This window comes from Oryza sativa, chromosome 3 (assembly GCF_034140825.1).
Source record: "Oryza sativa Japonica Group chromosome 3, ASM3414082v1".
In the NCBI taxonomy this organism is placed as follows: domain Eukaryota; kingdom Viridiplantae; phylum Streptophyta; class Magnoliopsida; order Poales; family Poaceae; genus Oryza; species Oryza sativa.
The window spans coordinates 5,428,703-5,455,357 of NC_089037.1; the positions used below are offsets into that span (position 1 = coordinate 5,428,703).

A 26,655-nucleotide genomic window follows, 5' to 3' on the forward strand; every position below is an offset into this window, starting at 1 on the left:
TTCTGCCATTAGCACGTTGATGTGCCAGTGCGCAATTAAACTTAACGACTATCACAAGTTAATTTCCTCATCAAAACAAAATCATTCGGGTAACTAGTACTCCAACTAGTACAGTTACTACACTCTCCCTCTCCCCTCCCCCCTCCGCCCGCGTACACGCGCGAGAGACGAAATGGTTGCTTGTCGCCTCTATTTCGCGTTGCGATTGCTGGTATGCGTGCGTGCTGATCGGAGCGGGTGATTGCGATGCAGGTGATGGCTCAGAACACGAAGGAGGCGGACATCACGGAGCAGGATTCGCTGCTTCTGATGAGTTTTTTTCCTCGCCCATCTCCTGTTGGATTCCCGTGCGACTTAGTGGTTCAAGCCGGCCATCGGATCTGTTCACCCGATCGAGTTTTTTTTCTTTTGCTGTGGATTTGATCGCTCGTGTGGTGTTTGCAGTAGCTGGCGTCCGATTTGGGTTTGATTCGAGTGTTTGTGATCACGCGTGTCGGATCCCCCGCGCACTTTGCGAGTGCTTTTGTGCGGATTTCGCTTATGCTTTGTTGATTTTAACCGATTTCTCGTGCGGATTTTGGCGTGTTTGGAGATAATCGTGGGGTTTGGGGTTTTTCACTTTCTCTAGTAGTCTCCGTCTCCGTCCGCTCACTACCAAATGGTGCTAGTTGGGCCAGTGCGAAGCATCAGTAGCGTCTCACTTTGCGAGTGTTTTTGGGTGGATTTCATTGACATTTTGCTGATTTTAACCGATTTCTCGTGCGGATTTAGGCATGTTTTGGAGCATGAGTCCTGGGATTTTTGTTTCACTTTCTCTGGTGCTCTCCGCCCGTTCAATACCAAATGGTTATAGTTGAGCCAGTTCAAAAGCTTCTGGGTATCTCAGATTTGAGTTGGTTTCTAGTTTCCCCGTGTAGCATTGTCTCTTGAATGCGTAACTGTTGGGCCGTTTCGGTTTCGCACTGGATGATGATTGTGTGGTTTTTCTCCGTGCTGCTTGATCGATGTGAGTTTTGTTTCTCTGATTTGAGGCACCTAATCTGTTCTCGTGAAAAATCTCTGGTTTGTTTGCTCAATTTCGCGGATATTTTGAGCGGAATTTCTACTGGTTTGTGCGATTCTCTGCATGAATTTTGTTGAACGGATCACATCGCTTTGTTTTGCTACTCGCGTGGTGATTTGGTTGGGATTTCAAGGAGGCATTCGCTGGTTTGATAATCGCGTTTCGATTTGGTTTCGTTGTGAAAGCCACAGGCATCGGCCTGATGATTTGTGCGTAGATCATCGTGCTGGAAAAGTAGGCGCATAGTCTCCGCGGTCTGCGTAGTTGATCAAATTGGCAGGATTGGAAGTTTTTTTTCCCCTGGCTTCGATATCCTTGCGAAGAATTTCGAGTTCCAGTCGTGTTGTTTCGAACTGTTTCGCCAGAAGCATCTAGGAATTGTTCAGTTCGTTGAACTCTCATGTGCGTTTGGTATCTCTTCTAAAGTTTTTGGGAGCAGCAGGTTCAGGGAGTAACTTCATTTTGCTTCCGAAATGCTTGCTTTGAACATGTAGTCGAGACACCACGCGTATTGGCCTGGTTTCTCAGGATTTCCATTTCTGACAGTTGTATGAGTCAGTTTTTTCAAATGTTTCCAGTTGTTGTTTGGGTTTTGAACAAACGTTGCTTACTTTGGTTGGGATTTCGAGGAGACATTCACTAGTTTGATAACCCCGTTTCGTTTTTGTTTCGTTGTGAAACCCACGAGCATTGGCCTGATGATTTATTGATGAGCACTGCTACACGCACTAAATTTTTCTTACTAAACTTTTACTAACAATTATCTCAACCGTGTGATTTAAGTAGATAGAAGTTATAAAAAATCTAGATACACTCATAGTATGACACATGAGTGTTAGTAATAATTTAGTAAGAAAAAAGTTTGTATGTATAGCTTTTCCTTTATTGATTTGTGCGTAGATGCGGTTCACGGAGTCTATCAAATTGGCAGGGCCTAATAAGGCTTTTTCCTTGCTTCCATAGCCTTGCGAAGAGTTTCTACTTCCAGTCGTTTTGAATCGTATTGTTATAAGCGTCTAAAAAATATTCTTTTTTTTATAACAGACAAATTGATTACCAGGCTTTTGGGAGAAAGCCAAAACATACAGTCTGCTTACAGGAAAAAAGATTGGAAAACAGAAAACAGAGAAACTGGGGCTACCAGTACCCATCACGCGCTAGCTTAAAACACCCAAAACCAACAGCAACTGAAACTTAACAGCACCCGGAGACTATAGAGCAGATCTAAAAAACTACAGCCCCACCAACAGCAGCACCTAACTCAGGCAATAACATTGTCCGGCAAAACATCCACAGGACGCAGAGCCTCCATCTTACTCTTCAGCTTCTCAAGCAGTGCGTTCAAAGCCTCGTGATCTTTTTCTCTTAGCAGCACCTTCCATCTCTGCATCAATGAGATTGACTTGAAAACCACCTGCAAAGGTGATTTAACCAATTTATTTTCAAATACTAAGTCATTTCTCACAAGCCGCAAACCCCAGCAAAGACTGGCACAAAGGAAAAGACCTAAATTCACCCCCAGTTTTTCTTTGACAGCTTTTAGACTATCCCAAAAGTTTGTTGGAATTAAAACCCCCTCAATTACTTCAATTACAGAACACCAAACAAATTTAGCTATGACCCAATTTTTCAGTTCGCTGAATTCTTGCTGTGCTTGCTTTTGGTATCTCTTCAGAGGTTTTTTGGCAGCAGCAGATTCCATGAGTAACTTTAGTTTCTCTTTTCAAACTTGTTGCTTGGATGTGGAATTGAGACACCACACGTATTGGTTTGGTTATTCCCAGATTTCCTGTTCTGATAGTTCTATGACCCAATTTTTCTTCTGTTTTTTTAAATGTTTCCAATACACTACTTTGGGTTTGAACAGACATTTGCTTAATCCTGCACTAGTTTGTGATAAGAAAAGCTCCATTTGAATTTGGAATATGCCTTTAGGAATTATATGCCAGCTTATTAAACCTCTCCTGGCATGATTTTTAGACTACCCCTCACTCGCCTCCTATTTTAACATCCGTTTTGTCAGATACTCGGTTTAATAACTGGACATTGGCTTTGCCACATGAGTTGTAGGACTACTGGCTGATCACCAAATTTTGGTACCTCTTGTACTTTCAAAGACCAGTTGGTTTATATCCAATCAGATAATGTTTTTCTTTGTCTTTTCTAGTACTTGTTTGCTCACATGGTCAGCTGCACTTTGCCTAGAATGTTTGCTTAGGATCCCATAACTGCAAGTGCATAGTAGGTGCAATATATCGTATGGTCCATGTTCATTTATGCATTTGTAAGAAATTTATTACAAACTAGCCACTTAGTCGTGCGTTGCACGACTTTGGGTGCCCGTAATGCACAATTATACTTAATTTTAATTTTTTTTCTTTTACAAAATCATACAACTTGATAAACTATTAGTTAGAACTATAGATTCAGCTCAAGCTATATTTTAACTGAAGGTTTAAATATTATGTCTAGGATCAACCTCTTACCGTATACCATCAAAAGATGAGAATGTTTACTCAGCGATATGATGCAAAAGGCATAAAATAGTCAAACCTAATGCAATAGACAGTAGCAAACTAAACGGCAATCTAGTCCATGATTTGAAACCAACACAAATTGCTCAAAGATCATTTGACCTCTGAGTATTTCAAGAAGATAGCATAATAAACATCCCAAAATAAAAATGCACAATTTTCTTATGAAGTGTAGTAAAAAATCCAGAGTCATCACAATTAGTGTAGTTTGTTTGTTTGTGCATTGTTGCCAACCAAAAACCCTTCAGCCCAAAGCCAAGGAGGATTTCTCAACTCTTCTCTATAGGCATGAGAAAGTAGATATGTATGAGACAACTCATTGCAGGAAATTCACTTCAACAAAAACAAGGACTAGAAATAAATAGAAGTTTCTTGAAGGGTCTCTAGGAGGTTTTATCAATTGAAGGATCCAATGGTTCTCAGGGAAGTACTTCTCATGGTGAAAAACTTTAGTATTTTCAGGTACTTTAGATGTGTGTGTTTGAATGAGACTGGTACCCTATTTGATTCAACCTGAGCTAAAGTATTGAAAAGCGTGTCTCATTTGTTGTTTGGTGAACTTTTGTGCCTCACCTTGTTTGGCAAGCCCAAAACCCTCGGCCATCCTCCAGGATGGGCTAGGAAATTGAACTAAAATTTCAGTCCATCCCTGGGGATGGATCAGGATGGAATAAGGCCTAAACTTGTTAATCAGTAATCCAATTTGTGATGATTTTATTGCCCTTCTATTGCTATTACATTGAATACTGAACTCTTTGAGTTATGTATGGCAGAATGCTATAGTGATAACTGATAACATGGTGATATTTTGACCAAACAGACAAGGAATTTGCTCCGTATTGCTAGATACAACATCAGCTACATCAGAGGTCTATTCCCTGAGAAGTACTTCAATGATAAGTCGGTTCCGGCACAAGGTCACATTATCTGTAGTCCCTAACCCTTTTATAGTACCAAATTCCTCAGATGATATGATATTTATTAGCTGAAACACCCTTTTATTTATTGCAGAGATGAAGATTAAGAAGCTAATTCCCATGGATGCTGCGTCGAGGAGGTTGATTAATTGGATGGAAAAAGGTGAAAATATGCCCTGTTTTATGTCTGAAATCTTTTTAATTTTCCAATATGTTCATTTAATCCATATTTGTAATAAATTTTAGGTGTCTATGACGCACTACAAAAGAAATATCTCAAGACCCTTCTCTTCTGCATATGTGAGAAGGAGGAAGGCCCAATGATTGAGGAGTACGCATGTGATTATCACCATGTGTAATATGGCTAACTTCTAGCATACAAAGTTGGTTTTACATCGGTGATTGTGGGTCATATGTCAAACATTTTCTTATTCTGTGCCAAACTCCCCTGCAGTCTCATTTAGCTACCCCAACATGAGCGGTGATGAAGTTGCAATAAACTTGAGCCGCACAGAGAGCAAGAAAAACAGTGCTACATTTAAGCCAAATGCAGCAGAAGTCACTCCTGATCAGATGAGGTTCTCTCATACATATCCCTTTTAAAGGCTATGATTCATTCTAGATCTCTAGTTATAGTTATCCATGCTGCTTAGCTAAATGCTACGATTTAATGGTTAGTTTTTCATGTTGCTTAGCATTATAAATTTTGGGGACTGTTTGTTTAATGAAGTTGCAGTCTCAACATAAAAAGAATTTAAAATTTTATGATTTCAAAGATGGAACAAATTGATGACTAAAAGGAGTTCAGATTTTCTTTTTTTATGTAAGGAATGTGGTGAAAAATTGAGGTACATAGATTCCAGTAACTTTGAAAATTTAGGTACATAGGGACTGTGAGGTAGCAATAAATGATGCAAATCCTTTTTAAAAACATAGTTGGGCTTATAATTCTGAGTCCAACTTTTCTGTTGAAACCTGGGGCTGCAAGGCAAGTTGTTCTTAGTTTTCTTCCATAACTTGCAGAATTCTAGTTCTGAAGGTATGGTTTCAGTTTAGTGCCATCATATATCCTTCTGATAAGCTCATTAATGGTTGTTTATTGATTTTTATATGTGTATGGCAATTGCAAAGTAATTATTGTAAGCTTTTACTAGTCACTGCTGATATCCTGACATGGCCATATGGTTCCTAATCAGGAGCTCTGCTTGTAAGATGATAAGAACACTGGTTTCACTTATGAGGACCTTGGACCAAATTCCAGAGGAGGTAATTTTTTGCACTCTATAGATTTGTTACAATGGATTGAACTTACCTAATGATATCCTGTATTTGTCCTCAGAGGACCATTCTAATGAAGCTGCTATACTACGATGATGTCACAGTGAGTGCAGGACTTTCTTGTTATTTACTGAAACTTCAAGCCGCCATAATAGATAATTATTTTTGCTCTGAACAAGTGAAGGATTCAACCTTTTCTGTTCTATAGAACTTTGTTTGTGGAATCTAAAACAGTTAATTTACTATCCTATTTGCAGCCTGAAGATTATGAGCCACCCTTTTTTAAGTGTTGTGCTAACAACGAGGCCATTAATATATGGAACAAGAACCCCTTGAAGATGGAAGTTGGAAATGTCAATAGCAAGCATCTCGTGTTAGCTTTGAAGGTAGTGTATTATGGAGATAGCAGTCGTTTGGACCAGAAAAAACCCTCTCTGTTTATTTAATTAAACCCATTGATACTCTTTATGCAGGTCAAGAGTGTCCTTGACCCTTGCGATGATAACAATGTCAACAGTGAAGATGATAATATGAGCTTGGATAATGAGTCTGACCAAGATAATGATTTTTCTGACAATGAGGTGACCTAAGAGACCATATAATTGAGCATTTTTGTTAGTGAGATTCTCTTAGTTTGATCCTTAGTGTGCTGTGATGCTACCTTTTTATGCACACATCGATGTATATGCATATTTTTGTTTTCTTTTTACCTAATAGTATAGACTGAATCGCTAATTCTATTAGGTTCGCCCGTCTGAGTGTTACATTGTTGCTCCAAATGGTAAAGTTTCTTTGTTTGTATTCTTGTTGTATTTTCTGTTGTTGGTGCTAACATACTTATCAAAATAGATGGGAATTGCAAAGGTCAAAATAGTACAATCTCAGATGGTCAGTTAATTTGATCTGAGAGCTTCATCTGTGCTTTCTTTTCCATACAAATGAATTTTATGTCAACTATTTGTTGATGTAAAAACACGAGGCCTGGGAGATCTGCTTAACTCCAGTGCAGGTTCAAAACTTGCCTTTGGGTATGCGAGCGTGCCAGTTGATTTGATCCTACAATCAACAAGAAACAAATACAAAGAAACCGCGGTTAAATTCATAAACGATAGCCGATCGGCTAAGTGCCGATGACATATCATTTATCTTTGAGCCGATGTCATATATGCATCGATCGGCAGTCATGACTAAATGAGAAAGAACTAAATCTACTCGATCGGCTGTAGATATTAACAATATATAATCCTCATGTCGATATATACTTAAATCAAGTGATTGGGATAGATCGGTCGCCATGCCGAGACAGTATAAATCACTTAGATCGAAATATATATTAACAACAAAACTATACATGTTCATAGCATAGCCGATCAGATAGATCTAGCATGTATCGGCTAATACTCCGACACCACTCTATATTAAGATATTAAGACAAGTAAAATACATCAAACAGGAGCCTAACATACTTTATTGTAATGAAATCTTAACATAAAGGGCAGATCTAACATATCAATTAAGCACATGAAATATAAAGCTAAATCAGGTGAGATCGGCTGAAACCCCGATACTACCCTAATCGGCAACCAAAAACAGGCTAGAGATTGAGATTCTAATCACGACTTCATAAGATCAAACTCAACTGATGCAGCTATAAGTATGAAAAGAGAAACAATATATAGACAATCAAGCCGTTGGATGTGTCATAGAGTGGTAGATATCTTATATAATCTAAGTCAACGTCAATATTTAACCTAATCGGCTGCTTTCTATTAACAGATGTTAGCCGACTAGAGGTTAGATAATGATATTGCCGGAGATTATGTAAGATATATGATAACTCGACGAATTACATAAACAAGATTAGAGTATCATAAAGATGGAAGCACTAATCCCGAGAACGCAAGCCGCCATAACAGGTTTTACCTCTAGTTGAAGATCGAAACCGATGCAGCTCAACCCGAAAGCAAGAACTCGTCGAAACAAAACGAAAGTAAAAAGAGTGGCGATGCGCCGAGATTGTATTGAACGTGTGTTAGTTTGATTACATGGGGCTCGGGTCTATTTATACCCGAAAATTACAAAATATGTCCATATCGGACACGACTCTTATCTCTAACAAACTCTAAGATACCATAAGTCTTTGCGGCAGACTTTTGCCCAAACATATCTCTAAGGAAATTATATAAAATATCTTAATTAATAGATACAATTGTTTTCTCAGGACTCTATCCATGCGTGGCAATCATCATGAAGCACGTCAACCTAACCCGACAACATATGCCGTGTCATATTGTCAGATTCGATTCAATCGGCTAATCCCGTCCGACTCTAACTCTGCCGATCTCAGTCGTAGCCGATTCGGACTTCAGCCGATTCTCACTTTGTTTCCGGGACGATTTCCATCTCGAATTCCATCTCGATTTCTTCTTTATCTCCGATCCTTGGATTACCAAATTTGGTCATTAACATTATTAAGTTATTCAAATGTTTGGATGCTCATTTAATTTTTTATGAAGTGTGCAATACATGTTCGACATTCTCTGACTTTGTAGTACATGAAAATTTTTTGCCAGGTCAGCCGAAGGAGGCCAACCAATTTCATTAAAATTTGAGAAGAAAAGAGCAAATACAAAGTTGGTTTACATTGGCTAAGAGAGCCGAGCGGGAACAAGCCAAGGGCTTATCCCCAGGAAGGGAGAGGAGGGCAGAGTAACCAGAGGAAGGGTCGCTCTGAACCGAAATAAGAAGCCGACTACTCTCTAATTTCTGCAACTATCCCCGCTTTCTTCCAGCAGATGAACTCCTCTTTGATGTCATCGGCTATTGTAACAGCAGGCTTGAAGCATTGATCGAAAATTCTAGCATTCCTTTCCTTCCAAAGAAACCAACAAACCAAGAATAATAGGCTATCAAAATTGTTCCTGTAGCGCAGCCGACAACAGAGCCTCTCCTGCAGCCACCTGTCAGACAGGTGCAGGGTTTTCTCGCCAGGCGTAGAGAAACTCACATTCATCCAGCTTCTGAGGATTTGCCAAACTGCATCCGTGAAAGGGCAGACGACAAACAGGTAATGGCAGTCTTCGCTGTCCCTTTGGCAAAGTGAGCAGAGGTCGCCGTGAGGCCATCCACGTTTTGCGAGATTGTCCGCCGTTAGGCACCGGTCCTTAAGGGCAATCCATATGAAGAACCTCACTCTCGACGGTAGTACATGAAAATTTCATACATTTCTCTGACTTTTTATGTTTGCAGATGAAACTCAAGATCCTGCTCATGAGGAAGAGCTAACAGCTCAATTAAGAGAGTGGATATGCTCAAGAGACACTGAAAGTCTTGAGGTTTCGGACGTCCTTATTAATTTCCCTGACATATCAATTGTAATGCCTACTGCTATTTCATTTCTATAATAAAATTGCGGTTTAGAGTTTATTTACTGTTTTGTGCTAGACTTACAAGCAGGTCACAAACTTTTACCAACTTTTAGGTCAACAATGTTTATAAATCAAACAGTATCTTGATATAATATAAACTGTATGGCCGGCTGTTAACACTGTCTTGTTGAATGCTTTGCAAGAAATGGCTGAAGGTAATGCTGGGAAAAACTTATGTGTGCTTGCCAGGCATTCTTTCTTCGCTCTCACTAAATCCTTGAAATACTTGACTAATGACTCACTTTTCAGATATTATGGAGAGGTTACTTAAAGACGGTTTATTATCCAGGGCAAAAAATGATAGTTATTCTGTTAATAAGGTCAACCAAACATTTTTTTGTCATGTGCTTTATTTTAATTTTACCCTGTGGCATATTGTACTGTCTATTAGTGACGGAGCCAGAAATTTTCTACGCCTAAAGCTTAAGTAGAGCTCATATTGGCTTTCTCAAAAAAAATACATGGTGATTTAAAAGGATTTAGGCAAGTTTATGGAGGCAAGCCTAGGGCTTAAGCCCAAGCTGTCCTAGGCTTGCCTCCACCCCTGCTGTCCATCACTAAAATCATAGAGTGGTTTCAGATTGCTGATCCTACAACACCACATAAAGAAAGAGGTCATCATGCAAAATGTCTCACCTACTGAAGGAACTAAAAATGGGACCAATTTAGGAAGGACTAGATTGATTTTGAATTAAGGAGGGGGTGTGGCTTGAACCCGGACGGGCTAGCTCGCAGCTTGCGTTGCTAGCTGGGAAGACCCCGGGCCTTTCTCGAAGGAACTAAAAATAGCAATGGTGATCTCATGTATATGAAGGTGTATCTCTGTCGCTTACCCTTGGCAATATGAAGGTCATCATGTCATTTCTCCTCATAAATATCGTTGCTACAGGCACTGTACCATGCACTTCCAATGGATTACGTGTCAGTAGGCAAGCTTCATGGCAAGCTAGATGGGGAGGCCAGCCAGAACATGGTTTGTAAGTTAATTGAAAAAAATGGTGCAAGACGGATATGTCAAGAATTCAGCCAACCGAAGACTAGGTAACACCTAATCTCTAGCCTCTCGAACTCTATGGTACATTATTTACTTTCTGGTTTAGTCTGTTAGCCAGGAGCAAGTTATGTATTGTTTGCTCAATTCTGTTACAACTGTGAAAGTAGATAACTGAATCAACCTGCCAACTGAGTGTTATTTTCTACATGGATTGTGCAACTGGAACTCAAGTGATTACCTTTTGTCATGTTCACTTATTATATGAAGAACTGTCAACAACTTCTCTTGAACAATATACATATACTGAAACTGTTGCTACTTTAGATGAAAACTAATGATTTTAGGAACTTCAGATACCTCACTCTTATATTTTCAGATTGACCGTTGTCGCCATGTATTGTGCTAATAGAACTAATACTAATCTTTGAGCAAATGACTGATTCACTACTACTGTGCACTACCATCTTATGGCATATGTCACTCTATTTTACAGGCAAAGTTGTCATTCATTCTGAAGTCACCAACAGAAAGCTCCTTGAGATAAAAAGGATTCTGGAAATCGATATAGCTGAACAAATGGTACCATTGGCCGTTTTGGTTTGATGCCAAAAGCATACCCTACCAATTTATTGGCAAATTGAATAGTTTGTGTGTTAGTTTGGATTGTGACCAAATATTTGGTAGTGCCCCTAAAATATTAGGTCATATTCTAGAAGTTTCTTCACTATGCTATAAGAATTTGGCTTTAAATTGGTAGCAATCCAAATGTTAGCTAAATAATTTTACCCTACCAATATTTTGATAGTGCCAAAATTGGCCTAGACTTTTGGCACTACCAATGAATTGGTAGGGTAAAGAACCAAACAAGCCCCATAATCATTTCTAACAGCACCAAATATTTATCTACTAATTCTGTCCATTCCACAACAGTCATTTTATTCATGGTTAATCTGAAACTCTGCTTCATCATTTAGGCCATTGATACCAATGCTGAAGCTGGCGAGCCTGAGCGCAAAGACCACCTGAGTGGTAATGGCAACAATAATCCTCATCTCCATGGACTTGGCATCTGTCTCTGCTATAGTACTAACATGACATTGTCCAATGTCTCTCTTTATAGGCCATGAAATGAGAGATGGCTCAACGATGGGTTGCCTCCAGTCCGTCGGATCTGACCTCACCCGCACCCGGGAGCTTCCGGAGCCGCAGCAAAACTTGTCCATGCAGAGCGAGCAGGGAGCTTCCACGGTGGATAAGGGACCCAAGCAGGACTCCAACAAGCGTGCGCGAGGTATAACGGAAACCTGATCCCCTACTACCCACAGACTGACTGACGATTCGGAGCCATACAGGAGTCCGAATCTGGTAAAATCAGAGACAAACGTACTTTCTCAGTCAAAAAAAAAAAAAAAGAGAAGGCAAACTCTCGCTATGTATCTGGAGCTAGAGCCTAGAGTTTGTCTTTTTTTTTTTTGGACGAAGAGAGTAAAGCTTAAGGTGAGATAACTGATAAACTGCCCTCACCGCCCACAAGTATTAGGGGCGTTTATGAAAAACGTGTAGGAGTTGCGTGTCCTACATGTATACCCTCATCGCCCATACCTAGTTGACAAAACCGGACATGAGGGGACCGTGTTCGCAAGGGAAACAACGTCATGCAGGAGCCGGTTGCCCTTGCCACTCATACCCAGTTGACAAAACCGGACACGAGGGGACCGTGTTCGCAAGGGGAGCCGGTTGCCCTTGCCACTCATACCCAGTTGATAAAACCAGACACGAGGGGACCGTGTTCGCAAGGGGAGCCGGTTGCCCTTGCCACTCATACCCAGTTGACAAAACCGGACACGAGGGGACCGTGTTCGCAAGGGGAGCCGGTTGGCCTTGCCACTCATACCCAGTTGATAAAACCGGACACGAGGGGACCGTGTTCGCAAGAGGAACAACGTTATGCAGGAGCCGGTTCCCCTCGCCCAATCCAGGAGCACTGCTCCATACAAAGTAACGTGCCAGCAAAAATCCAAAAAAGGGAGAAAACCTGTATGGGTAGGAGGGTTAAAAAGGGAGAAAACCTGTGTGGGTAGGAGGAGGAGGGTTATTAATTCATGATTCCGTTACGGAATTAGCAGGTGTATAGCGACCAGCCGTGCCAAAGCATCTGTCTAGAACAAGCAGCCAGAACAAACACAAAATTTGAGTAGACATCATCTTACAAGAACACTTCGGCCTTCGATAGGCATTTTAATGGGAGGCAAATTGTTTACTCTTGTTCTTAGTTCATGGATCCTACATCAAGTAAACCGAGAATATCAGGCACATTTTCTTAAATGGAAGAAGAAAACATTGTCAACCCCAAAATTCAGCCAGCTGCATTTGAGTGACGCAGCATCAGGATAGACGGTCTGACAGCATTCAACACCAATGACACCAAGTAGATGATCACCTATCTAGCCATTGCAAATATGACCAGAAAGCAATCCCAAGCAGTAGCTACAGCGCCAACAATGCTTCAATTTTTGCAATCTGCTCTTCTTCGGTCTTAGGAGTAGGGCTTCTATTTGTTTGTTCATAAAGGTCATGCTTCCATTTTTCTGCTTGATCACCAGCAGCCTGGTGCATGCTGTTTCGCCCATCATATGAGTTGTTAAACCTGTATCTGCCCCTTCCTCTACCAGCAAAACGCCCCCATGAATCATAGCCATTTCTTTGGCCAGCATTCCTGTGATCAGAAAATCCCCTCCTCATACCTTGACCATCTGGCCTTACGAAAGGTCCCTCATGCCTATCAAATCCCCGTGGGTGATAATTTCTCCTTTCTTCTCCTATTGCAGAGGTAGGCCCAGCTTGATCATGTTTATGTGACCTTGAATCTGGTTCTGTAACAGAAAGCACAGATTCTTTCCCCTCCAGTGGCATGCCCATCTCATTAAATGGTGGCCTTCTTTTGGCAGGGTGAGCTTCTTCCTCCAACTGGAAGAACCCATCATGCTTCCATGTAGATTCACCATCATTTTGTTGTTCATCCTGCATAGCCTTTCCTTCATCTTTGTTTTTCTCTCTATCTCCAACATGCTCCTTTTCATCCCTTTGTCTTCCCCGGTCTTTAAAAAACAATAATAAGCAAACGCAAATGAGGGAAGCTGAAAAATAAATAAGGGCAGAACATAAAAACCAAGTAGGCAACTCACCACTAGCCTGGCGGTAATAGCACCGACCACCTTGCCCAGCACTGCCACGTTCATCGTGCTGTACATACAAGCATAAGTAGCCTAATGTTGTCAAATACAGTGGGCACTTGTAGGTATATGCCATAAACAAAGTCCCACAACAACACAAGGTATATATTACTCATGCATATTGAGCTGACGCCAAAGACATAACAACAAACCAATATCCTCGCTGCATATTTTTGAACTTCGCAACACTATGAGAAAACAAACATTAACATGACAGCCATTGCAATAATAAATAAAAAAAGGACCCAGGAAACAGTAAATTTAACCAAAATCATATGCAACTACTTAAAATTGGAAAATATTACAAGAAAGTACTCCCCACAGCCTACAAAATGTATAAAGAAGGAGATCAAGATGTCAATTCGTTTTAGTACAACAATACAAGATCAATTACAATGTTAGCTACCACCACCACTACCCAAAAAAGAAATATATGATTTAGAGATAAATTAGTTGTTGCTTTTTCTAGAGGAATTACTTACTACTTAGGAAAGAACATCTGTTTAAGCTCATTCTGTGTAAACCTAAATCACAATATGGAGGAACAGCTAGCAGACCATGGATCTAACTAATATATACACTTGACTCTAATAGAAGAAAAATGTAACATTGAAATAGAAGAACAATATATATATATATATATATATATATATATATATATATATATATATATATATATATATATATATATATATATATATATATATATATATATATATATATATATATATATATATATATTGGCATATTGCTACATACTCTACAAACAAACACAGGAAGTAACTTGTGACACCCAATATTTCAGTTAGTGGTGATCACTTGTTTAGACAATACTATATTGGATATGTGAACTAAATATAGAAATTAAATGAATTGGCTATTGTGCAAGCTTGCATATTTTTTAAAAGGGCAACAGAAAGATATTATATAAGTAGAACCAGCATTTATAATTGTTACTGTCTGGGCATACGTATGCAAACATACAAAGCCAGGCTAGTTTGGTCTACTAGAACTTCCATTTTGTCTCTTTCCCACCCATATCTCATTTTCGATCATTGGTATCCTGTGTGAATATGTCGCAATGAAGCACTCGAGAGCCAAGAAACACCACATTTTTCACAATTTCCCATGGTTTCTCAGAAGAAACCCGACATATCATATACACTATTGTTTGCACATTGTAGCACCAGCAGCTGGGACCAATGGATTCATGGCTTTTAACTAAAGCTAGCTACAAATGCTACATTCGGCAAAGCTAGTAGGGTTGCAGAACCAAGAACCATCCTGCTTACACTGAAAGTAGCTACCAAGCACACGGTTAACAGCTACCAAACAATTGGAAGCAAAGAGTGTAGTCCCTTGATGCACATTTGAGAAAAAGACAAGAACCTGAAAGAACGATCGAGGCCGCCTAGCATCTCTTGATTCAGGAAACCGTTTGGTTCCCCTAGGAGATCTCTCATGCCTGGCAGGAGAGCCATTTCTGGCATCATCTAGGGGCTTCGTCTCCGCTCGCAAAGGATCATCGGGCTGCGCGGCATCTTGCAATGGCCTATCCCTCTTCTGGTCACGGTCAACTGCCTTAGCACTTTCTTCAGCTCGACTCCTGTGGCGATGACTTCTGTCTGATTCATGATGCCTCCTGTCCTCTCTTCTCCTCCTCGGACTACCAACAGGAATCCCCGATGAAAAAAATGGGTTAGTAAGCGCACAGATTGCATCGTCCAACAAGTATGGAACGCAAATTGGACACTGCAATCAACAAATCCCAAACCCCCAATTCTCCTAGCTCGAACCGGAACCCGACCAGATCGAGAGAGCGGCGGGGGATTCGCTGCGGGATTGGTTGGTACTACCTGGGATCGTCCCGCCGCGACCTGGACGAGGAGTGGGGGCGCCTCCCGTGCGTGTGGTCGCGCTCCCGCTCCCGCCGAGACGCGTCGTGCTCGTCGCGCTCTCGCCCCTCCCGCCGAGACGCCTGCTGCGACTCCCCCGTCGCCATTTGCGCCTTCTTCTTCTTCTTCCTCTTCTCCCCTTTCCCACCGCCTTCTCCACCCACACAGGCTAGCCTCCCTAGCCGCTTGCGGTGCGCGAGCTAGGGTTTTTACCCTGAACCAGATGCGGAGAAACCGGTCGGGCTCGACCACCCGACCGCGCCAGCGGCGAGCGGCTCTGGACCGGGTGGCTTTAAGATTCGTGCACCGGTCGGAGACAGCACGAAATCCGTCGCGTCAAAACGGGGCTCAGCGACGCAGGCAAAACCCAGAACCCTAGCCTCCTCCTTCGCCGCTCTCCTCGCGCTCCCATGGAGACGGCGACCGCGACCCCAGGCGCGGCGAGGAAGCGGCGGCGGCGGCGGCGGCGGAGCCAGTCGCCGCCTCCCGCCGGAGAGGGGCCGAGCGAGCCCAAGTTATCCAAGCTTCGTTTCGGTTGCGGCGGCGGCGGCGGCGGCGGCGGCGGCACGAGGAGTGGCTGGGAAAACCTCGACCTCGTGCTCTCGCTCCAGGGCAAGGAGCTCTCCCTCGAAAGGTCGTTCTCTTGCTCCTCCCGCTTGCGAGTCGATGCAACATAGTGCTCATGTAACTCTATTATGATCCGGATTGCAGGAATTAGTTGGTAATTTCTATGATTCTAGTCTGATTATGTAGATAACTCGGTTGATGTGGGCTGGAAGTGTTTGTTTACTGCTGCAAGTGTCTGGACGAGCACATATACCTGATTTAGTTCATATAGGATTGCGTAACTCATAAGAGATGCTGTTCCATTGTAGCTTGGATTTCAAGGTGTTAGTTGTTTACATGTCTCCTCATTGGATCAATGTTGACTTGACCTAGTAACATAGAAAAATGTGCGCTTTGATTTAGGTCAAAATGACAGTTTATAGTCATTTTCTTATGTTTCAAAAGAATTAGCGCAAATAAAACTGGACGAACTTTTTGTACTGTATATTTTTATGACCTCAAATCATCAACAGAATCTGCTTAGCTTATGTATTCCAGTTCCTCTTTTATTGGTGGATGGGCATGCTTGTTAAACCATTTATGGATGAAAGTTATTATGCTTGTCCAGTTTGGGAACTTGACAGTTTGTTGTTACATCACGCAGAAAGATTGAGCTAACCTTCAATTTTACAAGCACAGAGTCAAATTGGTCAAACCATGGCCGTAGACTAGACATCGTGCAGTTACTACGAGCTGTATCATTTATTGGAAACTGGGTGCAGTCTATCTTAATTTTGCCTGAGAACAGTAAGAAAACGTCAGAACCTTTTGATCCTGTGCTAGATTATAGATGCTGGGCCATTTTAAGAGTTTGCATTGAAAAGAAGCCATCCATCTCCATTTCCCCAAACGTACTTAAATCGCTTGGTCGTGTTGCAAGGAATGGTTTGAGCAGAGTTGATACTGGTGCTTTATATGATGACAAGGAATCTTTTGATCTCTTTGGACACGTTTTAGGGTGCATGTCCTCGGTGTTCTCCATCAATACAAGAACCTTCTTCAATGCAGGTGTTGATTCGTGGGCTTCTTGTGCCATAGATGTTATCAGCCTTGCCCAGAAGGTTTCACATAATGAGAGGAATGGCTGTACTGTTCTTTGGAACCTTGGAAATTGTCTGTTTGAGCAATTTTCAAGCTTTCTGAGATTCTATGCAAATCCTAAGAATATTTTCCGCACTTTTGTTGATAGGATTCTTGACCCTCTGTTGGAGTTGTTGGTTTTGCTTAATTCACAAGTGAATTCCCTCACGCACAAGCAGGACAGAACCATGTTGAAGGTTGTTGAAGAAATTTTGTCCAATGGATTGTTTCACCCCCAACATCTCAGTGGATATTTTGGCCTCAAGAATTTGAATAAATCATCTACTTCCAGGGATGTCATAGGAAGCTACCATAGGCATCTATTTGAGAGATTCAAAGCAATAAAAGCAGAAAACAAGTCAGTGATGCTGGCTGGGTTTGGCTACTTGCTTCAGTTGTTTGTTAGAAGATCTGGAAATCAGAGAGCCTCTCTAGGACCCAGGGAAACAAGCTTGCAGAAAAGTAGTGAGGGCTCTGAAGAACCTCATCATCACAGGGAATCACTTTTTGAAGTGTTTATGCAGTTTATGGAACCATTGATTTTAGAGTGTAAGTCATATTCGGAGAAGAACTTTTCTAATTTAGGGGTCACAAAGCTAGTAGAAGTTCATTGTATGTTGAAGTCCATCAACAAGGTATTGACAACAGTTATTGAAGAGAAAATCTATGTACCTACAGAGGACACATCGGAAGGATCTTACTTTGAGTTCTTGCAAGATATTTACAGGGTCTTAGTCTCAATGGCCGAAAAAATGTATGAATTCTGGGTGTCAGCTGTGCATTTGGAAGATGCAAACGTTAAGAAGATGCTACCTTTAATGTTTGCTGAGATTGTCGATGCAGTTGGTCATTTGTTAGATATTGAATACAAGGTCATGGGGCGGGACCTTGTAAAATTATGGTTAATGATATTTGCTTTGTCAGCTACTAATGCATCTTCCAAGGACATTAAACCCTGCTTCCTGCTAGCCTCAAAGATTTCTGGCCTTTCATCCCAAGTGATTTGCACATTCAGTGAGCTTCGTCAGGTTGGTTATACAACTTTTCAGAAGTTCTTTATGTTCTTATACTCTGCTTTGTGGTCCTTAATTGCCTATAGACCTCAATTCTATATTTGAATTATCTAAATATCTTTGCAGACTGCCATGTTCATTAGGTTGGTTTGTTGATTTTCAGTATGATGCTCTCTCTCCGTTGACCTTATTAATTATTATGTAGGTTTCCTTCTCCATTTTTACATTGTGCGGTGCTGTGAGAACATTCAGAGCTGCTGTTGGTACTGGTGTTGCAGCGAGTTCATTTTCTGTGTCTTCGTTATCCTCAGATAAATGTTTGGAATCACTAGCAGCATTGTTAAGTTCCCAGACATTGAGGGATGCTATTCGTACTTCAATAAACTCAATGCCAGAAGGACAGTCTAGTCGTTGCATTGAGGAGCTAACATTAGACCTTACAGGTACATTGAAGTGGATGAGAACTTGTGGCCTTTTGGATGTTAAATTGGAAGTGCAGGGGGAATCATCCTTGGTTACAAGGGATTCAGTGTTTGGTCAGAGAGCTGAACTTCTAGGAAGGCATTTATCGGAAATATACACAAATGTGCTCGAGTCAATAACTGTGACCACATCAAATAGTACACTCGTTGCAAAATCTGTTGAAAGGTTGGTTGATGCAATCAGACCAAATTTATGTCATTTGGTGAGAAATGAATCAAATAGTTCAAGTGAGTTTGTTTACTCAGTTATAGGAAAGCATATCTCTAACAAACAAGGTGCCAACTGGCAGAAGATCCCAAGTTTATCTTGGCTTTATGTCTTCTTTTTTCGCATATATATGTCATGTAGAAGTTTGTATCTGCAATCTATTGGCCTCATGCCTCCTGATTCAGCGATAGAAGCAACAGAACTAGTGGGGAATTCATTCGTTGTATGCTGCGGGAAGGAATGGACCAATTCAGCCAATATTCTCGCAGAAGGCTACTTTGCTTGGATTGTCCAAAATTCATTCCCTCTTTTTGATGCTATCGAGATTTTAACACAATCTCTTTCGAGAAATTGTTCTGGGTTTACTCTGCTTGTTTTCATCCTTCATGTGATGGCTCTGCAGAGACTAAATGACCTTAACAGGCAGATTAATGCTTTTGATTTTTTGCTTGAAGATGATACAGATCAATTTGACAAGGAGAATAGTGAAGGCACTGAGTTATTAAAGAAGTCTAGCTGTCTCGAGGCCACACAACTCACCAGTTTTATGATGAGCTATGTGAGACTATTATCATCAGGAGAAACCGGCTCTTTTTGGTGTTATGAGATTAGTTCTTCCTGGGATTCAAGTCTATGCTCTTTAGATGAATTTTCATTTCCTATAGCAACTTGGCAACTGCTGTGTGAAAACATTGATATTTGGAGCCCCCATGCATCTAAAAAGGATTTGAAGAACTTCTTTTCTAATCTGATAAAGTTTGCTTTTGTTGAAAAGAGGTCATGCAAAGATGTGGAGAATAGTGGCAGCCAATCTTCTCACCGAGAAATTACTCTTTGTAATGTTTCAGTGCAGCTCCTTTGTGATACTATTATTTATGACCGAAAGGTATGTCCTCTCTTAATCCTTCCATCCAAAGATAATATAGTACCATTTATCTATGATTTATTGAGTATGATGACAATATTGATGTGCTGTAATAATGATCAATGTTAGTCTTTAGTTCTATGTTTTGGTGATTTCTTTCTTGTGCCCTCTCCAAATTGCTTGGTCTAATGCAAACTTACAACTTCTTAGGTTCTGTTGAAGAATTTGGTGTCAGGTTTTTGCCATGCTCTGAAGAAATCGGTATTGTCTTTTGTTACTGATGCTAATGAAGATAATGACTTGTTGGACTCGCCACCTGATTTGGTGGATATATTAACTAAACTGGAAAATGAGAAGTTTTTTAGTACAAATTCTGATGTTACACACACAAATGGCATAGATAAACTATGGATTTGTGAGAATTTACTTAATTTTTTTAGTACAGTTCCTGGATTTCATGCAAACTCCAAGTCATTGTTGCAACTTATAGCTTACATTCTCCATCTGGAAAGGTAAGTTCGCATTTTATATTTTTGTTCATGTGTACTAACTACAATGGCTATTCCTTGTATAATCATAGTACAAATGTATGCACGCCCTTTGTTTATAAGTACTAGGCACTTTTGACTGAGAGTAGTTCACAAATAGTTATCACTTGTTAATTTCCCCAATGCATAATTTTTCATGCTATGCTCTATATCATTGCCGTTAATTATTTGTCTCATGGCAGTAATTGGAGGGCACAAATGTGAAACACTTGAGACTTGAGAGAAAGTGTCCAATGTTTATTTGTTCTTATGAAGATCTTGGTGGTCTTTTTAGTTGAACTTCTTGTTTATTACAACTTAATTTCTTTCTTTGTAAATAATTGTTTCTCTGGGTTATTTCTAGTGGATTTTGTGTTGTCTTTATTGATATTGGGGTTCTCTAGTCTTTTTCAGTATTTCCTTTTTGTTAATAAGGCCTATGATCAGTTTTTGATGCAACGAATTGTGATGGTGAACTGCGTGCATCCTAGTTAGTCAAAATGTCCTGGGAATCTGTATTGACAACAATTTTGGGAAAGTGCATGGTGATATGCACATTGCACATTTCTTAGCTGCAACTGAAATCTTTTGGTTATCTCCTTGCTGAGAATGACATTTTTTCAATTTTCTTGCAGACTGCTGCTATTGGCAATGGTATGCCATCGTTATGAATCTTGTAATTCCATGGGGCTACTTCGTCTGTTTGTATGCTGTCGAAGAGCAATGAAAAATCTTATCTTCAATTTTGGTAAAGAATTTCCAGAGTTGAAGCAATACTCAGCATTTTCCAAAATTTTTGGTGGCTCCTGTCTGATTTGGCTTTTGAGGTCTGTTCAGGAACTTGTCAGTTTGTCACACAAAATATTTGAAGAGCACACTGATGAGATGAAAAATACAATTTTCTCCCTGGTAGATAAGACATCAGAAATATTTTCAACACTAACTAACATGAATTCTGTATTTTACTTGTTGGGTGCAAAGAAACAAATCATATCTTCCAGCGGAGAAAGCAGTACTCCAAAACATGATGATCAGGCATTCAGCATACTAGAAAATTCAGCTTTGGAGCATGTCAAAATTATGGCTGAACTGTTAGAGAAGTCTACAACTGGCATTCCTGTAACTGTTAAGGGTAGTCAGTGTGTTATCAAATTAGAGAACTGTTATGACACTGTATGCTGGGATAGATTATTATGCACCATGTCTTGCATAAGAGGATTCTTGTGGGGTCTTATTTCAGCACTAGAAGGCACATGCAAAGATTATCTATCAAGCCCAGAGGAAAGGAACGTGATGTTTCAGTATGCCTCCAGATTCAGTGGGTGTGTTGCTAAGTTTGAGGCCTTTGTAGATATTTGCATGCATGTCTTGTTTATGGAGACCAAGGATTGCGAGTTGGCTGATTTAATCTCTGTTCATCTTCCACAAGAGCTGGACTGCGAGAACAACTCTCTGAATATTACTGCAATCATGGATGAATGGACTAGGCACCAACCTGAGGAGATCGGATTTCACTCAGATGGTGTACTAAATATTTCAACTGAGACTCGTGGTTTTGATCTGCCCAAAGTACAATTTGTGAAAGGATTTCTTTTAGAAAACCTTTTAAGTGGTGAGGGTCCATCCATAGCATTTACTTTAAGGGAGCTCTACAATGCATCTGCTGCTATTGTTAAGCTGAAGGGAATCCTATCATTTCCAAGTGAGGTATGTAGACAGATATGCAGTCCTTTCCAAAAGCTTCCATTGGGTCCAATGGTTGCGACAGCTTACATCGCTCTACACAAATTAGCAGACATGTCTAACTGGCCTGACATGTTTTCTCTTTTATGGATTGACGGAATATTAAGTTATCTTGAAGCTGTAGGAAACATTTTGGCATTACCTGAGATCAACATGTCAAAAGAATTGTACACTCAAGTAGTTAATGCTCACTTGAGAGCTATTGGAAAATGCATTTTGCTTCAAGGAAAGAATGCAACTCTGCCTACCCATGAGATTGGATCAAGTACAAAGACACTATATTTGCAGAATAGATCTGGTCATGTTGTTGCTAAAGGTATCATCAATAGGCAGAACAGATTAAATTCACTGAAATCAAGACTTAGACTATCACTGGGAAAATATGTCAATGTTTCATCAAACATGCATCTAAATACAGCTGTGCAAGTCATTGAAAGAGCATTGGTTGGAGTGAATCGTTTCAGTCATTCAATATATGAAATAAACACAGGAAATTGTGATGGTGGGACAGTTTCTTCTGATGTTGCGGCTGGGATTTATTGCCTCTATCTGGTTCTTGAAACTGTGCCAGGTTAGTAGACAATTTTCTGTCTGGTACTTCCAGATTCACTATGTTTGTAATGCAATGTGGTTCCATGCACTGCTTCAAAGAAGTCAATAATCTACTAAATATTTTCAAACATGATCTCATGTGCAATAGAATTGTCTGCCAACACTGAGTGTGTTTGACAATACCACAAATTATCATGACTAATCTGTCTTTTCAAATATATGCTCAAACACCAACTAGTTAATATCAGGTAATAAGCATGGTCCTCATAAAATATATGTAGGTCTTCAATAATTAGGAATTTTTCACAGAAATGCTTGACACACTCCTTTTCATATTCATGGCACCTCTTTTGGTAGCATATTAATATGCTGTCGGTTCTTGTCAGTCTAAATAGACTATCGCGTTACATGGACATTGTCCAGAATGCATGAATTATTCTCAACTGAGTGGAGTAGTTGAGCAATTCAGGATGGACCTACTTCTACCAGTTCACCTCCACCTGCTGACCCTCCAAAATTTAACTGTGTTTGCCTCGATCTTGTTTTGCTCATATGTATGCGTATGAGGATTTGGCAGGTAGGGCCTAGGACTAGCTGTTGGGTTATTTTGGAATGGAGACAAATAGTTCCAGTCCAGGAAGACCAAGAGAGGTGGAGGGGGGGGGGGGGGTTGGGATTAAACACAAGGGGTGTCAGAATCATACATGCACCAGGTCATGTTCAAGTCCTATCAACTTGCACCAAAACTGAATGGATTTGTCGGCAGGAAAAAGATTTATCTGGTATTGAGAGTTGAGGGATGAGCTTTATATGGTTTTGAGTCAAGGGATGATGATTAAACGACACTAAGAGTTGAGGACGAAAAGTATATGTTCCTAAAAGAAACTGTTGTATGATTTTTCCTAGAGTTATTTCAAACACAAGTCTTGCTAGTGTCATTTTAACCACATGTCCGCAGCCCCTTGCAATGCATTATGTGGTTATCCTACTTCATGGCAGCACATCTCTTTAGAAAGGATTGTTTTTATACTTGTTTTGACTGATTTTCAACTTATATTGCAGGAAATAAACGTGTTTTTAAGAGAACCGTCCCAGGCCTAATTGGTGCTTTATTCAATATTGTCTTACATCTTGAAAGTCCTTTTATTTTCTACACAGAGAGGATGCCTGTTCATTACCCTTATTTGCACCCAGATGCTGGAGCCATTGTCCTAATGTGTATTGAGGTTATAACAGCATTTGTGGGGAGACATTCTTTTCAAATTGATTCATGCCATGTCTCTCAGTGCTTGCATGTTCCCATGACACTTTTTAAGGGCTTCAAACATCTTCTTTCATGTCGGAATATGCCCCATTCTTGCAACCAGAGTGAAGAGCAACTGGCAGCTAGTAATGAATATATACTTGATAGACAATTTTCAGTTGACATGTATGCTTCATGTTGCAAATTGTTATGCACTACTATTCGACACCAACAGCGGTAAAATATTTTGCCTCTCGTATTTTCATTCTGTAGTTATATATTATTATTTTCATTCCATATTGTTATATTTCCTCCTTTTATGTCTAGTGAGGTTGCACGATGCGTGGCTGTCCTGGAAGATTCAGTAAACATACTTCTAAGTTGTTTGGAGTCTCCAAATCCCAAAATGGTTAGTAGGGCCGGTTATTTTTCTTGGAACATGGAGGAATCAATGAAATGTGCTTCCTTTTTTAGAAGGATTTATGAAGAGGTCAGTGATGCTTATATTTCTGTTATTTGAGATATATGTATCAATGTATACTCCCTTTGATCACGTTTAGTATGCGATGCACCTACTCCACCATTAGCCGCAACGTAGGATGTTAGTATCCAAAAAAGAGTATATAAACATGAACCCCGTAGAAGAAATGGCCCTGTGGACAATGTATACCATATATATTTAAGGTTGGTAAGCCAACAAATCATATGCACACTAATTATCCTTTTTTGTGGACAATGTAGATGCGCCAGCAAAGAGAACTCCTAGGAAAGCACTCGATGTACTTTCTTGCAGGTTACATTTCTATGTATTCTGGACAGGGTCCATTTCAGACAGGCATAACACGGTATGCCCTTCCTAATGAAGCTCTTTCATTTATGCTTTGGATCAGCAATTTTACTTTTCTTACATCGCAGAGAAATTGATGAGGCCTTGAGACCTGGGGTTTATTCGCTTATCGATATCTGCGAGGAAAGTGATCTTCAACTGCTCCACACATATCTGGGTGGTCAGTAACTCCTGCTTAACCTTTTCTTAAAATGCTTAATCTATTTACGAATAAACAAATGTAACTACTATAAATACAAACTGATCCCCAAGATAATTCCTTTTTTCATTCTTTGGCTTTGCAGAGGGTCCATGCCGAACAACTTTTGCAAATCTGGTGCAGGACTACAAATTACACTTCCAGTATCAGGGCAAAATCTAGTCAAACTTGCTAAAGGCTTTTTGGAGCATTTGATGTTGATCCGTCTTATTCTGCATAAGATATCCAATGCATCATCTGCATGATCTTGGGTTTGTGCTGTACTATTAATTGCTGACTGCTTATGCACTGAATTTTCACCCTTCAGAACGGAAAGGGAATATGGCTGTTGCTGAAGGTTTTTCAATCTACCCTTTTAACTTAGGAGCCAAACAAACAGGATGGTTCTGAATTCTTTCCTTTATTTTGCAGATTTAAAGCTCATCAAATTAATCTGCTGGATTTGGAACAAGATGAAAAGGAGCAAACAAGAAAATGAGCTTAGTAATCAAGATGAGAAGGACTTGGTGATCTGCAGCCTTTGGCTCTTGTTCCATAAATCACAACTTGGTAATCTCTAGCACGTAGTGTTCATATTCTGGGGTAATATTTAACACACTTGCCCCCCAAACTAAACTAATTCTTTTGGAAGGTAGTTCAATCAGACTGATCCTATCCAGGCCATACTCCATATTACTAAAATTGAATTTGTTTTCACCAAAGGTGCTAACAATGATAAAGATGATACGGTTCTAAATGAGGTTATAATTTCTCCGAAGGGTATGTTTAGATGGGTCACAAAATGTTGGTGGAGATGTACTCCAACATCGTATGTATTCTGGAGAAACTTAGTAAAGATAAGTCGTCTACCCTGACAATAGACTGACTGTCCTTTCGTTTTCTTCCCTTCTCATTTCCCTCCACTCATCACAGACCATTCAAGCTGCCTGCGTGACACCACCGTCCATTTTCATTTTTGTTTGTTGTTGCCGGTTCATGCTGCAGTGTGCAAACCACAGTAAGTAATTGGGTAGTAGCTATTGGGGGACAGGAACACGGGAGCATCTATCTTAATCTTGCAATCTTATTTTATCCTGATAACTTAGGATCACTATAGTCTTTGTGATACTGTTCATCAGTATGATACTATAATATTTTAAACTGCCGATTTAGAGGTTTTGGATTATACACGTTGCGATACGTGGTCAGTGTCAATTCGTGGCCACGAGAGAATATCTGAGGTGATTGGAGGAGGGGATAAGGGAACCATGGAAGGTGTGATGTGCTACACATGGTGGGGGCATGCGGAGGAATTAGGTGGATGCGGCAACAAGATAGCCGAGAAATGGACCAAAAGCTGGAGCACACACGCGCACACAGTAGCCACTATCATCGGATAAAAAAGAGTGTCTTTGCTAAGTTGCTAGGCCACAGGGATGAATCAGATTCCCACGATGTGTTATCCATCTCCCTGATCATGACTGGACACTTACAACCTGATCCACATGTGTGTATGCACCGCACTGTGCACCAGGTACCCTTGGGATTTTGCTTCAGCTTAATTTCGGTTTGTAGTCTAACCTCTATGAAGCAATTGGCCAAGCTCTTGTGATTGATGTCTTATCTACCCCAAGCACTGCCTTAATCATTCATTTTGTCGAATAATGGTTCCCGTATTAAAAACGTGCATATAGTTTGGACTTAATCGTTAAGCTATTCGTTCCTCTCTTTTTTGGGTTAGTGGAATGTGATCTTTGTGTCTTATACTTTGGTGCCAAGTATATATATATTGCTAGTTCACCTGGAAGTTTGCACTTTGCACTTTGAGGACGTGCTGTAAAATCCCTCTCCTGTTTTTTGTTGGGAAAAATATAAAAGCCACTCCAAATATTATCTTAGGTTTGAGATTCCCTCCTATAAGACAATTTGTTGCAAATATCTCCTTCCTAATTCCCTTGGTTTGAGATTC

The 26,655-nt window shown here is 40.3% G+C and overlaps 3 protein-coding genes across 6 annotated transcripts; 2 read left to right on the forward strand and 1 right to left on the reverse strand.

Moving 5' to 3' along the window:
- The first annotated feature begins 83 nt into the window (after positions 1 to 83).
- On the forward strand, positions 84 to 9,218 carry LOC107277166 (meiosis-specific protein PAIR2-like). 4 transcript variants are annotated; one of them, XR_010740152.1, is made up of 12 exons: positions 84 to 175; positions 253 to 3,159; positions 4,418 to 4,514; positions 4,609 to 4,677; positions 4,761 to 4,869; positions 4,969 to 5,092; positions 5,711 to 5,780; positions 5,854 to 5,895; positions 6,050 to 6,178; positions 6,266 to 6,373; positions 8,366 to 8,859; positions 9,042 to 9,218. XR_010740152.1 is itself a non-coding variant. In XM_026024362.2 (10 exons), exons 4-10 carry the CDS (start codon positions 4,866 to 4,868, stop codon positions 8,402 to 8,404), a joined length of 516 nt encoding a protein of 171 aa, XP_025880147.1. In that variant the 5' UTR covers positions 84 to 175; positions 253 to 4,514; positions 4,609 to 4,677; positions 4,761 to 4,865; the 3' UTR covers positions 8,405 to 9,218. The 4 variants fall into 4 exon arrangements, 1 of the variants encoding a protein (XP_025880147.1); XR_010740153.1 differs by having other exon boundaries at positions 253 to 4,514; positions 4,761 to 4,897; XR_010740154.1 differs by having other exon boundaries at positions 253 to 4,514; positions 4,761 to 4,845.
- Positions 9,219 to 12,420: 3,202 nt separating this feature from the next.
- On the reverse strand, positions 12,421 to 15,522 carry LOC4331981 (uncharacterized). Its single transcript, XM_015772541.3, has 4 exons — positions 15,304 to 15,522; positions 14,837 to 15,113; positions 13,400 to 13,457; positions 12,421 to 13,312 (listed from the first exon to the last, which is right to left on the reverse strand). Exons 1-4 carry the CDS (start codon positions 15,447 to 15,449, stop codon positions 12,702 to 12,704), a joined length of 1,092 nt encoding a protein of 363 aa, XP_015628027.1. The 5' UTR covers positions 15,450 to 15,522; the 3' UTR covers positions 12,421 to 12,701.
- Positions 15,523 to 15,665: 143 nt separating this feature from the next.
- LOC4331982 (uncharacterized) lies at positions 15,666 to 25,564 on the forward strand. The gene is made up of 11 exons (XM_015776030.3): positions 15,666 to 15,976; positions 16,553 to 18,056; positions 18,247 to 19,617; positions 19,807 to 20,108; positions 20,759 to 22,437; positions 23,481 to 23,898; positions 23,989 to 24,151; positions 24,403 to 24,506; positions 24,577 to 24,668; positions 24,793 to 25,044; positions 25,119 to 25,564. Exons 1-10 carry the CDS (start codon positions 15,753 to 15,755, stop codon positions 24,867 to 24,869), a joined length of 5,934 nt encoding a protein of 1,977 aa, XP_015631516.1. The 5' UTR covers positions 15,666 to 15,752; the 3' UTR covers positions 24,870 to 25,044; positions 25,119 to 25,564.
- Positions 25,565 to 26,655: the final 1,091 nt, after the last annotated feature.

Excerpts from the sequence above, each read along its gene's own strand:
- LOC107277166 (XM_026024362.2), top strand. Across the intron at positions 5,093-5,710 it reads GTCACTCCTGATCAGATGAG|GAGCTCTGCTTGTAAGATGA; the intron begins GTTCTCTCATAC and ends GTTCCTAATCAG. Across the intron at positions 5,781-5,853 it reads TGGACCAAATTCCAGAGGAG|AGGACCATTCTAATGAAGCT; the intron begins GTAATTTTTTGC and ends ATTTGTCCTCAG.
- LOC4331981 (XM_015772541.3), bottom strand. The coding sequence starts at position 15,449 with ATGGCGACGGGGGAGTCGCAGCAGGCGTCTCGGCGGGAGGGGCGAGAG. Across the intron at positions 15,114-15,303 it reads TCGCGGCGGGACGATCCCAG|TCCGAGGAGGAGAAGAGAGG; the intron begins GTAGTACCAACC and ends TCCTGTTGGTAG. Across the intron at positions 13,458-14,836 it reads GGCCTCGATCGTTCTTTCAG|CACGATGAACGTGGCAGTGC; the intron begins GTTCTTGTCTTT and ends TTGTATGTACAG.
- LOC4331982 (XM_015776030.3), top strand. The coding sequence starts at position 15,753 with ATGGAGACGGCGACCGCGACCCCAGGCGCGGCGAGGAAGCGGCGGCGG. Across the intron at positions 24,152-24,402 it reads TTAGAAGGATTTATGAAGAG|ATGCGCCAGCAAAGAGAACT; the intron begins GTCAGTGATGCT and ends TGGACAATGTAG. Across the intron at positions 24,507-24,576 it reads TTTCAGACAGGCATAACACG|AGAAATTGATGAGGCCTTGA; the intron begins GTATGCCCTTCC and ends CTTACATCGCAG.